This window comes from Theobroma cacao, chromosome 4 (assembly GCF_053813885.1).
Source record: "Theobroma cacao isolate CCN51 chromosome 4, ASM5381388v1, whole genome shotgun sequence".
In the NCBI taxonomy this organism is placed as follows: Eukaryota; Viridiplantae; Streptophyta; class Magnoliopsida; order Malvales; family Malvaceae; genus Theobroma; species Theobroma cacao.
In genome coordinates, this window is record NC_142642.1 from 25,262,150 (window position 1) to 25,276,269 (window position 14,120).

The 14,120-nt window shown below is 32.8% G+C and overlaps 1 protein-coding gene across 1 annotated transcript; it reads right to left on the bottom strand.

Moving 5' to 3' along the window:
* Positions 1-4,004: 4,004 nt before the first annotated feature.
* LOC18601639 (UDP-glycosyltransferase 83A1-like) lies at positions 4,005-6,394 on the bottom strand. The gene is made up of 2 exons (XM_007032659.3): positions 5,824-6,394; positions 4,005-5,163 (listed from the first exon to the last, which is right to left on the bottom strand). Exons 1-2 carry the CDS (start codon positions 6,299-6,301, stop codon positions 4,277-4,279), a joined length of 1,365 nt encoding a protein of 454 aa, XP_007032721.2. The 5' UTR covers positions 6,302-6,394; the 3' UTR covers positions 4,005-4,276.
* Positions 6,395-14,120: the final 7,726 nt, after the last annotated feature.

Below are 14,120 nucleotides of genomic sequence, written 5' to 3' on the forward strand. Positions count from 1 at the left end.
GGGCATTTTCGTTATTTTTTTTTCGAAAATACCGAAACCCACCAAAAACATGGTGTAAAATCTAAATATGTTCATACATACTTTTAAATCAGATAACTAAAGTATAAAATTACTTTTACAGTGACTCTTGGGCCCCCAACTGACTAAGAAGGTGTAGGGCTACGAACCCTTACTTTCTAGGATGCAGCTCCGAGATTAATTCTCGTCTTAATCAATTATCAACAAACTGTCCTAAGACTGAAAAATGGATAAAAAGATGGGTAAGATTACATAATTCCAGTGAGTAAACAATTACCATCAAAAGCATCTAAAGCTGAGTAGATAGAGACAATATAAAAACGTTATATTTCAATAATGTTCATAACGCAAAATTTGTTTCAATCTATACCAAACAATTTCTTTTCGTCAAAATTTCTCTGCTTATGAATTTCTTAAACTTGGCCCCTACCAGAATCATTCTCGCGAGTACCTTCGTCAAGGTATCCCACTGAGACCGCCAAGGCTGTTAAATGTCTCACACCCATAAACGTGTTTTCACATCTGACACACAACTGTTCATTGGCATTGGCTGAGTCTCACTCTCACGTGGTGGCCCGAACGTGAGGTGCACTCAAATCTTACCTCAGGAGATACTTCATCCAACATCTCCCCCCGGAGGTAAATATATAATTGGGTTACCGTGCCCCTCTCACAAGCAGTCCACAGAAACCCCCACCACTGCAGTGATCGTGTAATATACCACCAGACCCATAAAATTTTCAGTAGCATAATATGACGAATAAAATGTAATTCAGTCTACCGAGACCAATCCAAAACTGTTCATATATCTCATGTCAACCCCAAAAATTTAGCCATCATGCTACCATAGTGTCATAAGCCACAATTTCAATAACATATAAAATCATAAATTTCAACACAGTCTCCATATACTTAATTTTCCCAGAACAATATTTGATTTCAAAACCAGTATAAATCTTTATTAAAAAAAAACATTTTAATTGGAAAACATAATATTTTATAATTTAAACTCATCATTCAATAAAAGCATCAAACAAGTATAATTACTCTAGATATTTAAGATGATAAATTGTCCACTCACAGTTCTAGGAGTAGATGTACTCCTAATCCCAGTCTTCAAGCACAATCTCTGTACTTTTACCAATGTAATTTGCTCACCACCTATCCATAATGTACAATACATAATTCACCACATTAATGCTTGACCATTATAAAATCAATTCAGGCTTGATGTATATGCATGATATGATATGCAACTTATCCGATGACCGCTTAAATGCGGTGCTGACCTAATTCGACCTATTACCCAATTAAATGACAATTATGTCCGATTTGGCTCCAGATTGCTTCATTTCATTTCTAGTACCTCAATTCACCAAACATTATTCAAATAACACCAATTTCAGCATCAAAACCCTCCCATTTCTTCTTGGAAAAATTCGGCCATTTCAGTGCACTAACACCGTGATTTTTCCTACTTAATTTTCTTACCATTATTCATCATTTTCTAAGCCATTTCTCTTGAAATAATAACAATCCATCACCCACACACATCAAAGAAGATTCAGCCAATGAAGATTCATGAGAAAAATGGATTCTTTTCTTATTGTTTTGCTTCTAAATATGTTAAACTAACCTTAATCACTAACATAACTTAAAATCAAACAATTCCAACTTCATTCTCTCTCCATACTCATTTTGACCAGCCATGAATTCACCATGAGAACATGTAATTTAACCATGGAAAATAAGGAGAAATGATTAAGGAAAATAGATTTCAAGTTTAAATTGAAAAACCCTACCTTTTTCACTTGTTTTTCTTGATTTTCCACACTTTTTCTCTTGAAATCCTCCACCTAGGTTTTGTTCTTGTTTTTCCTTTCTTTCCTTTTGTCATGGCCGAATATGGAGAAGAAGAATGGGCTGATTTATGCTGATTTTTAAGTTAAATAATAAAATATCCTAAGCTTGACACATGGCATGTTTCCATTGGTCTATTTTTAAAACTTTAAAAATTTTAAACATTTTATCTCCACCACATGATTATTCAAAGGTCAAAATGAGGATAAGGGAAGACCATGTGCTGGAAAAATGTCCTAGTGATGGAGAATTACAATTTTACCCCTAGGGTGGCAAAATTACCATTTTACCCCTATACTCCAAATTATACCGAAAATTAAAATTTTTCACTTCTAAACCTCAAATCATACTCAAATACTCAAATCATACTCCAATAAGTCAAATGGGGCCAAAAAATCTTTTCTAAAATTCTCATTTTATCCCCAGGTGGCAAATGACCATTTTACCCCCAGATAATGAAAATTTCGGTTTGACTCCAAATTGATCCTCGAACTCCAAATCACCATTTTGAGTCATCCCTAGATTGTGAAACTCTTAATTTCACGTTAAAATTCCTATTTGAACTAGTTCGAGGCTTAATCGACTTAATGGTACCATTAGGGGCAATATCGTCTTTTAACGGTTTCTCGAATTTTCTAAATATGCAAACATTCTATTGAGCATGTAAATGACGTTGTAATTATTTTATAGGATAGGGTTTGACATTTAGGGACAAGAGTTTCACCTCTAACTAGATCATCAACATTATTCTTTTACGCCACTCTTTATGGTGCAAAGGAAAATGGAACTTAAGGCATATCTCAACCAACACATGTTTCATTCAGCCTTCAGCCTTCATAAACAGTGGGAATAAACCAAAATTCAAGAAAAAAGCCACATGGACACCACCTCCACTTGACTCTCTTACACTCAATACTGGTGGGCTTACTAGAGGGAAACCTGGGCTAGCTGGTATAGAGGGAGTTCTAAGAGATCACAACAATTACATTAGAGGAACATTTTTTCACCACATTGGCATTGAAGACTCTAATTTTGTAGAATTTCAAGCCATTCATCAAGGTATCGTATTCTTCCTTGCCTCCCCATACTGGAAGTTGAGAGTGAGTCCACTAATGTCATTCTTTGGGTAAAGGATCACTCACAAGTCCCATGGAGATTGAAATTTATTTCAAACTTCAAACTCTTACTAAAAGCAACACTAATTTCTCCTTTAACCTCATCAGACCTCAAGCAAATAGTGTGGCTGATGGATTGGCCAAGGCTGGAGTAATAAAGGTCACCAACCATGTTGAAGTATTCAAAATATTTTTAGAGGAAATTGAGCATTAAAGAAGGAGAACAAGTGGAGCAATAAAGCTTTTGTTCTTTAACAATAGAGATCACAATAGTTTTTAACAAGAAAGAGAAATTGATAGGACAAGGAGTAATGGTAGACATGGGCCACGATATCTCCCTTTCAGGACACTAGTAGCAAGCTAGTTACATACATGCGGCCGGGACTTTACAAAATAACTGAAATGGCAAAAAAATATATAAAACCTTAAAAATAAAATAATTGTAAAGACATTTAAAATAGCACATCGGAGTCATGTGCTAGCTGAGCCTTTTGAGTTTTCTACCTCAAAGCAGCATCTAAAATTAGCGCAAACAGTACTTTATCTAAGGTTTCCCTCAAATTCAACACCTCCAAAGAACAGTTCGGAATCATTAAGGCATATTTTATGTGTCTGCTGCCTTACTATCAGTCTTGATATACTTTAATGTTTAGATGAAGTGAAAAGTTGGCACTGCTAGAGCTAGAACAAACTGTGATATGGTCAAAATCAATTTCTCGGAGTTGGTTGGCTCTCTAATTTTGGCAATACTTGAATGAGGACTTGTAAATCTGATTCAAAAATTGTAAGTAAGAGATTGTACTATGGCCATTTAACATGATCAATCAGCCTATCCTCAACAACAACTCACTGGATTTCTTCCCCTCTGCTTTGAACTGGGTTTAAAAGCCTATCTGCAATAAATTTTGTCCATATGAGTTTGGTGGTCATCTGATTTTCTTAGTCCTATCTCAAACTACTGCTACTTACTATCAGCAAATTCTCAAATTAAAACATTATATAGGACTCTAATATTGAAAAATTATAGAAGATTCAAGAATAACTTTTACTTTGGTGTGCTTAAAGTGACGAATGAATGTGCCAGTATCTCCAAAAATGACTTGATTAACTGTGGCACTCACGTCAAGTGGAAAATCATGTTGCTACACCATTGTTTTTTCCCGAGGAAACCTCAACAAGAGTATTGTCTATTGGTGTATTTCCTAATTTTCATAATTCTCTTGGAAAAGGGAAAAAATTTTGCCAAAGCCAAACTATGTATACCATAAATGAAAAGACCTTATCTATGATTTCATCCATTCAGTAAAATTCTTGAATATCCTGTTAGAGCTACCACCTTCATTGACACTTCTCTTAACCGTTTCCTTGAGTGCAAGAGCCCTCCCTTTGGTTTTTTCATCACCAAGCAATTGTTCAACCTTGGTCTTAATCTCTTCTCGTGTGATTATCCCTCGTTCACCTCGTTTAAATCTCAATCCAACCTTCCAAAAATCACAAATGTAGCTCTCATTAAGGAACTGGTCAGCAAAGTAAGGCCAGCACAAGAAAGGGACCCCGTTGCTTGCACCTTCAATAGTAGAATTCCATCCGCAATGGCTTAAGAAGCAAGCAACAGAAGGGTGAGACAAAACCACACGCTGTGGTGCCCAACCAACCATCCGTCCTCGAATGGCTACTCTGTTCCTAAATCCTTCTGGGTAAACATCATGCTTTCCCACAGTAATATCTGGTCTCACAACCCAAAGGAATGGTCTGTTGGAGAGTTCCAGCCCCAGAGCCAATTCTTGGAATTGGATTTGGTCAAAAGTTGTTAGGCTGCCAAATGCAACATATATGACTGAGCCTGGTTGCTGTCGATCAAGCCACTGCAAACAAGTTTCATCCTCTGGCCACAAACTTCCTGCCAAGTCCCCAAGTTGGCTGCTAGCTGAAACTGGGCCTATTGGAAGGATCTCTGGAGCCAAGTTAAAGGCTCCAGACTCCAGGTCATGAGTAGAGTTGCAAATTAGCCAATCTGCTTCTTTGGCAGCTTTGTTGTTTCTCCTCATATAGTCAAAAATAATTTTCTGTGTGAATAAGTCACCAAGGCAGGCCCAAACAAAGTTTGTTGGGTACATGCCAGGCGTGGTTGGTGACAATTGAATCACCTTATCTTTATCAATTGGAGTGCCTGCAAAATCCAATTTCAACAATGAATAAGGCAAATATCTAAGCAAAATCCTTTCTTTTGTCTTCTGCTTATAGTTCAATATTTTACATTAAACAACTCTGTTATTGTTAGAGTTTGACTATGACTCATCCAAATTTGAGGCTTGGAAAATCACCATTATCCATTTGATAACGAAATCTACTAAAGTGGAGTCAACGGTCAAACACCGTATCAAAATAAGGAAAAAGAAATGTGGGAACGTAGCAATGTTTGACTTTCCTGGCATTACTCTCCCACTAGTACTCAATTTTTTGACTTTCCTGACATAGCCCTTTAACTTGACAACTTTATCCTCAAAAGGTATATTATGGGGAAGCAAAAGTCCTTTCTTTTCTTAATCTGTGTCTGTATGTGTATCAAAATTAGACGTAGGAAAGGGGGAGGAAGTTCTTCATATGTATGCACATAAAAGTTCAATTACATAATTCATTTAACACCATATACATAGGAAAGGAATCCAAATTATATAATTTTTGTTTGAAGAATGAGAGTTAAAATATAAGAATGTGATTAAAAAATAAACGTTAAAGATAATTGTTTCGAAAAAAGTAGCTCTGCATTTGTATTTATTTGACTTGTATTTGAACCATGCTGCAATAAGTTAGTGAAGAAAGGCCTCACCGTTTGCATCAATAACTCCATCATCCATCAGCTTCTGGAGGCTGAAAGTCAAGGACAACAAAAGGGCCGATCCAGGCCAGAAGGCAGCTCCATGGATTCCCAGCTCTGCTGCAACTTCCAAGGCCCATCCCATATTCACATCAGCCACAACACAAGTAATCTTATCTTCTAATCTATTAGTCTTCTCTATAAGCTGCTTCAGCTCTTTAGGCATGACTTGACAGATCGATTCAGTTAACTTCCCGAGCTGGTTCCTGCTCTCCCCATCTTCCATCCCATCTGGGATTGAAACTAGTTGAACTAACTCATCCGCATCAACCTTCTTGGCAAATGCATCCATGACTCTCTTGTGATTAAACTCAGTGTTCACGAAGCTGACCTTGAAGCCATGTTTAGCCAGGTTTTGTGAAAGTTCCATAAGAGGGATTACATGGCCTTGTGCTGGATATGGTATAACCAGAATATGTGGGTTGCCCATTTTTCTTTTTGTTTTTCTTTGTTCTCTTTATACCTCGTATGACTCCAGCTTTTTGCTTCGCTTCTTTATATAGAGATGTTACTTATAGCCAGGGAGGCAACCGGCAAGGTCCTTTTGCTATCTTTTGTTGAGATGTACTAATTCGTTTTTCCTAGTTGACCTATCATTATCTTAGTACTTTGATTTTGACCAAATGCAATTATTGGATTCTCTGTCATACTTAGGCTTATTAATTGATTCCTTGAAAGCTTAAACCTATATATTCTGATTTACATAATCATATTTGGTAGATATGTATTAGTGTAATTAATTAATCTTTTAAATATTAGGAATATGCTCACCTCAGTTAGGTTTTATTTCTTTAGAGTTATTCAATTGAAAGTAACTTGTATCGTCCCATCCTACTCTTCCTATAGATCTTAGCATTTCAAATCCAAACCTGTAGCTCTAAGCTGCTTAATCGCCAAAGAATTTCCTTAGGGAAGAGATTGTGGAAAGCTTTTAACAAATAGGAAGTAGGTTATTAAAAGAAATAAATTGAAAATATAGGAAAAATTAAATTTGAAGACATAAGCCAATTTCTTCTCCCTTGGCTGCTGGCTGGCTGTCTGCCTTGGTCAAATCTTATGGGCTGTTGGCCTTAAATCCTTTTATGATAAAATAGATGAAAAGGGTGCTCATCCGAAGCATAACATACATTTTTGTCACCACTTTCGTCTCTTCCTGCTAGAAATTCAACTCCCCTTTTCGCAGCCTTTGTCTGGCAGGAAGACCATGGAAAGGGCAACTTGCATCTTCAGTTCACTTTATTAAATTTTAGATTTTTAATTAATTTATTACTCCTTCAGAAAAATGCTAAAATAAATTACATTAATTATATATTCAAAATTGCACTATGCGTGAGGTGGATGATTTTAAATTAGCGTTAATCATTATTAATTAATCATAGTAATTATATTTTATTAATGAAATGGTAACTCAAAAAGAAAAACAGCTTTTAATAATCTATAATACAAAACGAATTTTTAGGTGTTTATATGTATATCTATAGTTAATCAAGTCGTGTGCTATTAACTTGGTAATTCACTATTAAACTTTCATTCATACAATAAATAATAAAATATTCATCTAAAATATCATGTTATTATTTTTAACAAATTATGAGATTATCCATGGTCCGTGACAATAATAAGCAGGAAATTAAGCTACATCTGTGAATGAAAACAACCCTACACTTTCTATTTTGTGATCTCATTTTGATCATGCATTTCTATTTTTAAATCACGCATTTTTCCAGTCTAGCTGTGATCTCATTTTGTTTGCATTGACCTGCTGAAGCTGACCTCTTGTATTCATTGGTTTTCGCTGCGGCAGCTGACATACTGCAAAGTTGGGACAAATTTTATGCTTGATACTATAAATTATATTGCTATAATATACTAATATTAAAAATTTAAGATAACTTACTATATTAATATAAGTTATATCATATTACTATAGTTTATAATCTATAGAGTATAGACTATATATTGTATATTAATAATATACTTGTTATATTATATATTGACTAATTAGTGTATTAATAAATATACGGTGTATAGTGTACTAATATATTATTATATATAGTTAATATATACATATATAGAATATAAGTATACTAAGAAAGTCATGTAATATATGCACTATATAATAATATATTATTATATATAATAATAAATTGTTATTGACTAATTAGTATATTAATAAGTATACTATATTATATATATAATATAATTAATTATTAATATAAATTATATTACTACAGGATACTAATATTAATATAAGTTAGTTTAGTAATAGAAGTTATACTATAGTAACATTAATATATTAAATTATATAGTATATTAATAAGTTACTATGTTAAATTACTAATATTAGTTATATTACTGCAGTACACTAATATTAATAATTTAATAGAACTTAGTATATTAATATAAGTTATACTATATTAGTATAGTTTTTCAATAATTTATAAAAAAATAAGTTATTATAGTCTATAGTATATATAGTATAGACTATATATTTTATATGAACAAATATACTATATAGTATAATATATTAATAACTTAATATAAAAATAAGTTAATATAATAAGTTATGTTAATAACTTAAGCTTAGGGTATATACTTTTCATTATATTTTGCATTAATTTTTGTATGGTTTTATTTATATAAATATTCAATAATATTAATGTCTAAATAACGTGTATTTTATTTTTTATTTTTTGATGACTAAAATAAGTCATTTGTTCATATAAGAGCATATAAAAAATGTGTGAGTTAATACATGTAAAAATCCCTCTTGATGATTAAATTTAGTCCTTCATTCATATATATATATAGAAAATTAGTGTGAGTGCATACATGTAATAAAAGCCCTTTTAGTATACTTATTTCAAAGTTAATTAATTCAATTAACGGATTTCAAAATTTTTTAATCGAACCGAACTAACAAAACCAATTTAACTAAATTTTTTAATCAATATATTCAAATTAACCTAATTAATTGAAACCGAATTAACTGAAATTATCGATTAATTCAATTAATTCGATTTTGACCGAATTTTCCTCACCCCTATTATTCCCCCATTAGTAATATCCCGTTTCAACTTTTATATTGCAATATTGTCATTTTGCTTTATACTTAAACCACAAAAGGTATAACTTAAATAAAATACCTTACTACCATTTCTTCATGTTACCCCTTATTTAGATTTTATTTAGAATAATAGTTGCAGTACACATATGAAATACTCATTTTACTCTCATTAACATAATAAAAAAATGAAAATACTTCTCGTCACAATACTTTATTCCACTATACATGGTATAAGGTTATCTTTTTTTAAATTAATGAGAAATACTTAGGGTAAATCAATAATAAGTTATTATTATGTCTTCAACCTCTTCGGACTTGTTATGCCTTGGAACTGAGCAGCTAGAGGGCCTGTAAGCCTGTAATACCCAGCCCAAACTTAATCCATCGAATGAAGCACAATTCACTTATGAATCTGAGGCACCTATTGGGCCTATCCATCCACTCTTTGAAGCCCAAAACATAAAGCTTTGTCTTTTAATATCTGGGGATAAATAAGATCAATTTCCATTAAAAATTAAGATAATTTTTAGATTAAAATAAAACTATCTTTATATAATCTCAAACTTTCCAGGAAAAACAATTCTTCGAATACTATCTGAATTTTTCATAATATAATAACAAGAAATAAGTAATAATCTAATATACATACTTAACAAAAATAAAATAATCATGCATAACAAAATATACCTGAATTTAAAAATATGTATAAGAAAATCCAAATTCGAATTTGATTAAATTTAAATTGAATAAAAAATCAAAAACCTAGCCTCAAAAAGATCCGAACCCAAAATAACCTGAACTTGAAAGAACCTAAACCCGAAACAATCCAAATCGAAAGAGACATGGTGTGAACTCGCCCTTTTTCAGCCTCTAATCCTGCTACAAAAAAAGTTGTATGAACAAAATATTCTTACCTACTTAATTAACATATAAATTATAATATTCAAATACATATTGGCCTGATTATTTTTCACTAAGATTGTTAAGAGTCAAACCTCAAAATCTATATCAGCTAATTAGTTTCTCTGATTAGCAGCAAAGACTAATGCTTTGTATTTGGGCTGCATGAAATGCAATTAAATAACACGCGAGAAAATAAAACTAAAGGCTAATTTACAGGGTGATCCATGTTGATCTTGGAAACAAATGGTTACTAGATATGTATGTATAGGGGGAAAAAGTAGGTCTGTCTATTTTTTTTTTTCTCAATCTTTCTACACTTCAATGAAGCCCATTTTATGGGTTATTTTTTGGTGACGGCTCAATAAACTTGAAGGCTCGAAGCTCAATATTCAAATGAGAATTTTATATTAAAATTAAGAAAAAAAATTTATTAAAATTTTATTCTTTTAAGTTTTTTAGATGCAAAATCTTTTAATATTTTTTTTCAATTAATAATATAATCAATCCATTTAATCTTTCTTGAGATATTGTTGATCATTTTATTAATTTTAGTTTTGAAAAAAAATTTTTATTGAAACAATACTTATTGGAATTGTTAACATTATTCTAAAAGCAATGTATGCATTTGAAAAATAATCAAGTCTTTTTATATGATTAAATATATTGATTGGACTGTTATCTTCCATTTGTATAATTTTTTAAAATTTTTAACTTTAAAAATAAAAAAATAATTTATTTTACATATAGGAAAAAAGAGCTCTTAGAAATCATTAAATACATATTATCGTTAGTTAATTAAAATTAGTAGAAATAGATGAGAAAAAAATAACTGCTGAAAATTAAATACATATTACCGTTAGTTAATTAGAAATAAGAGAATAATTGAGAATTAATAACATTGTAGGAATTGAAAAGTGATAAAAAAATTTAAATTTATTAGGCACCTAATTAAAGAAGTGAGAGAATATGTCATTTTGTTAATTTTTTCATTTTTATATTTTTTAATAAGAAATAGATAAATAGTTGATAATGAATAGAGATATGGAAGTGAAAAAAAATAGATATTTATTAAATATTAAATAAATATTTTATTCATTATCATAATTTTTATATTTTTAATATAATTAATTATATTATTATAAAAGTATGTATCTCATCAAATTTAAGGCTTAAACCCTTACTTTGGTGGCTTTACCTACCCGCCGGCATTAGTTATTTCCACCTGAACTTTTTCTTACTGCTCCTCCTTGCAGGGTTGTAACATAAAAGAGAAGCAATCTCAATCAGCAATACTCAATCTCTTGCCCCACAACTTCAAGAGCTGCAAATTTTCTTACATTTTGCTCGACTTCCTCGGCATACCATTGGGGTATTAGCCTTGAAGCATAAGGAGCAAGATCCTTGTACGACTCCTTGATTGCAACCTCAGCAGCAACCGCAATTTCCACCTTTGAAAGAAAGTACAAAATGTAATCAAATCCATTAAATCTTTTATGAAAATAAGTTGGAATTGATACCTTTAACAATTGTGTTAGAACTTGAAACTTGATGTATCATGTAAATAACGGCTGTTTGTAGATTGATTAATACCTATTCTTTAAAAAATTATTTTACAACATAATATTGTAAAAAGAATAATCAAAACGAGTAAAACACTACTTCACGTAAAACAATTAGAACAAGTGAAATGCTACTTCACACAAAACAACTAGAATAAGTGGAGCATTACTCCATATGGAACAACTAATACAAGTAGAACAGTTACTTCACACAAAATAACCACTTCACATCGATGCCAGTGAAAGCAAACTGGAATAAGTGACAGCGTTCATGAGTTACTTTCATATTGAGATGTTCCGAAGAGTTTGATTGGATTGCTTAAATATAAAGGTAGTTAAGAAATCTTCCTATTAACTTTTTTCTTAAAATACAAGTATTTCACCCTCCAACATTGTTCTCGTGTACTTATTCACATATATCTTTTTCTCTTGTACCTATTCATGTACAACTTCTTCTCTTGTAACTGTTCACGTAAAGCTTCTTCTCTTGTATCTTCTCATGTATACCCAAGTCTTATTACACCCGATTACTTCAATGGTTACATAATAGGTTTCTAACCATTAATCGACATTAACTCTCAATAACGACTACTCAACATTAAAGCTCTTCTTAATAAAGTCATTCATTACGTGCATTAAAACTTTTTTTTGTAATCGCTATTTTTTGCACTATATAGATAGCATCACAATTCATTACGGGCTCTTCCTCCAGAGCTAACACATTCTCCTTTACAGTTTCTCTCTCTAATTCTCTTCTACTCTCCTGCCATGATACTTAGTACTTTAAGAATTGTTCTGATCTTCCTCTTTGCTGCCTCCGGTGCGTCTTTTTACTTGTTTGCAACACTTCCTCTCCCTATCACAAGAACCCCCTTTTACATTGCCTAAACCGATTTCAGGTTCCTTCTTAATCCAACACTTCTACTTGCTTAAGAGCTCCTTGAACAGCCTTGATGGCTGGATTGTGCATGCCAAGTTTGGAACAGAAGAGCCTTACAAGTTCGCCAGGGTGCATAGTCCCCCTAGTTGTTCTTTATAACTTAGATTGCCCTATTGATATCTTTCTTTGACGCTCCATCAGCAACAGTCGAAATCTCTTTAAGGAGCCTGGACCAATTTAATCTCATAACAAGCAAGCTTGCGGATAATCATTCAGGTTTTTCTCCTTTCGAGATTTACTATCTTCCACGTTCTTGTACATCTTACGAGCCCTATCTGTGATATTGTTAACAAGGCCTAACCTATCAGCCATAACCCAATGATCCCGAAAACTTTAACCAGGGTCCTGTCTTTGTTTGATTCATTCAATGAAGTAAAGAAACCACCAGGGGAAACCTTAGTCATAGAAATCCAAGTTGTAAGATTTCCATGTTCAAGAAGGGGTTTTATGTTAGAGCCAACACGTTTTGGATCCTTGATCATACACAGAACCAGCAAATTTTCTCCGTCCAGAACTTTCATCAACATAATTGGATTCAAGAACCAAGCCACAATCAGAACAGCTTGTGTCTCCTGCCATACAATCAAGAATTATATCAGTTTTATCTCTTACAGTGAAAACAGAAACTAGTTTCCAGGGTGAAAGGTTTCTGTTTATACAGTGGCCTTGAGTGAGTTCTCTTAAGGTTTATATGCATGTTGATCCATGTATCCAGAAAAAGTTAGTGACATGTATAGTGGGCAAGGGCTTGGCAGAGAAGAAAATAATTTGCTCTCCTAGAAGAATCAGGATTTTTGTGAACACGCGCGTTTGGAAGAAAGGGTCCTGGAACAAAATCCAGGTTACTTATAGGACCACAGCAACGAAGTACAAGCCAATAGAATTATAATAAATAAATATATATAATATATACCAAATCGAAAAAGAATAACGAAATCAAATTCCAACCAGACAGGATCCAAGGCTGCTACTCAATTGAACTGACCAGGGTGATTTTTTGGGGCCCAATTGGTACAAGAAAAAAGGTACAAACCCACGTGGAGATGATGGTGGAATTAATCTGCTATTCTCCCTTTTATTGGATAATTATTTTGTCTATATTGTTGAAGCGTTGGAGTGTTGAAAGCAAAAGACATTCCCCACCAATGTTGTCAGCAGATTGGTTGTCCACCAATGAGAAAACCTGGGATTTGGGAAACCAAACCCCACCAAAGAAATATTTTTAGAAATTGACTGTTTTTGTTTCTAGTTCTTTAATTTTATTCTTGTTGTTCTCACAGAGGATTTTTCAGCTTTTTCCATGATCTCTTTCTCACATCACTTTCCAATCATGAAATGGATCAGACACTGATACTGACAGCGAGGATATAAGCAAGTTATTAGGAGTATCCACCACAACTGACGTGTCAGTGCTGCTTTCAGTCGATTTTAAAAAGAAGAGAACGAAAGACAATCAAGTACTCAGAATCCTTCCAACCTCAGACGCCCAAAAAGAAACAAAACAGCTATACTTTTGATGTCGTAAAAAGTCTTCTCTTGTCTTTTACTCAACCTCTCGTGCAGGCACTGGGAGGGGGGGACAAAGAATCAGAGTCTGAAACCTTGTACTTTTCAAAGAAAACAAATACACTAGTTCATAAAGTTGTCACTGAAAGGTTCTGCAATCCTTTTCAGGTAGATCTTTTGTTTTCCCCCAATAAGATGGCAGTCAAGGTAACCACACACACACGTGACTGAGGAAAGAGATCCTTCATGCAGTGCATAGTCAGAGAAGCATTTA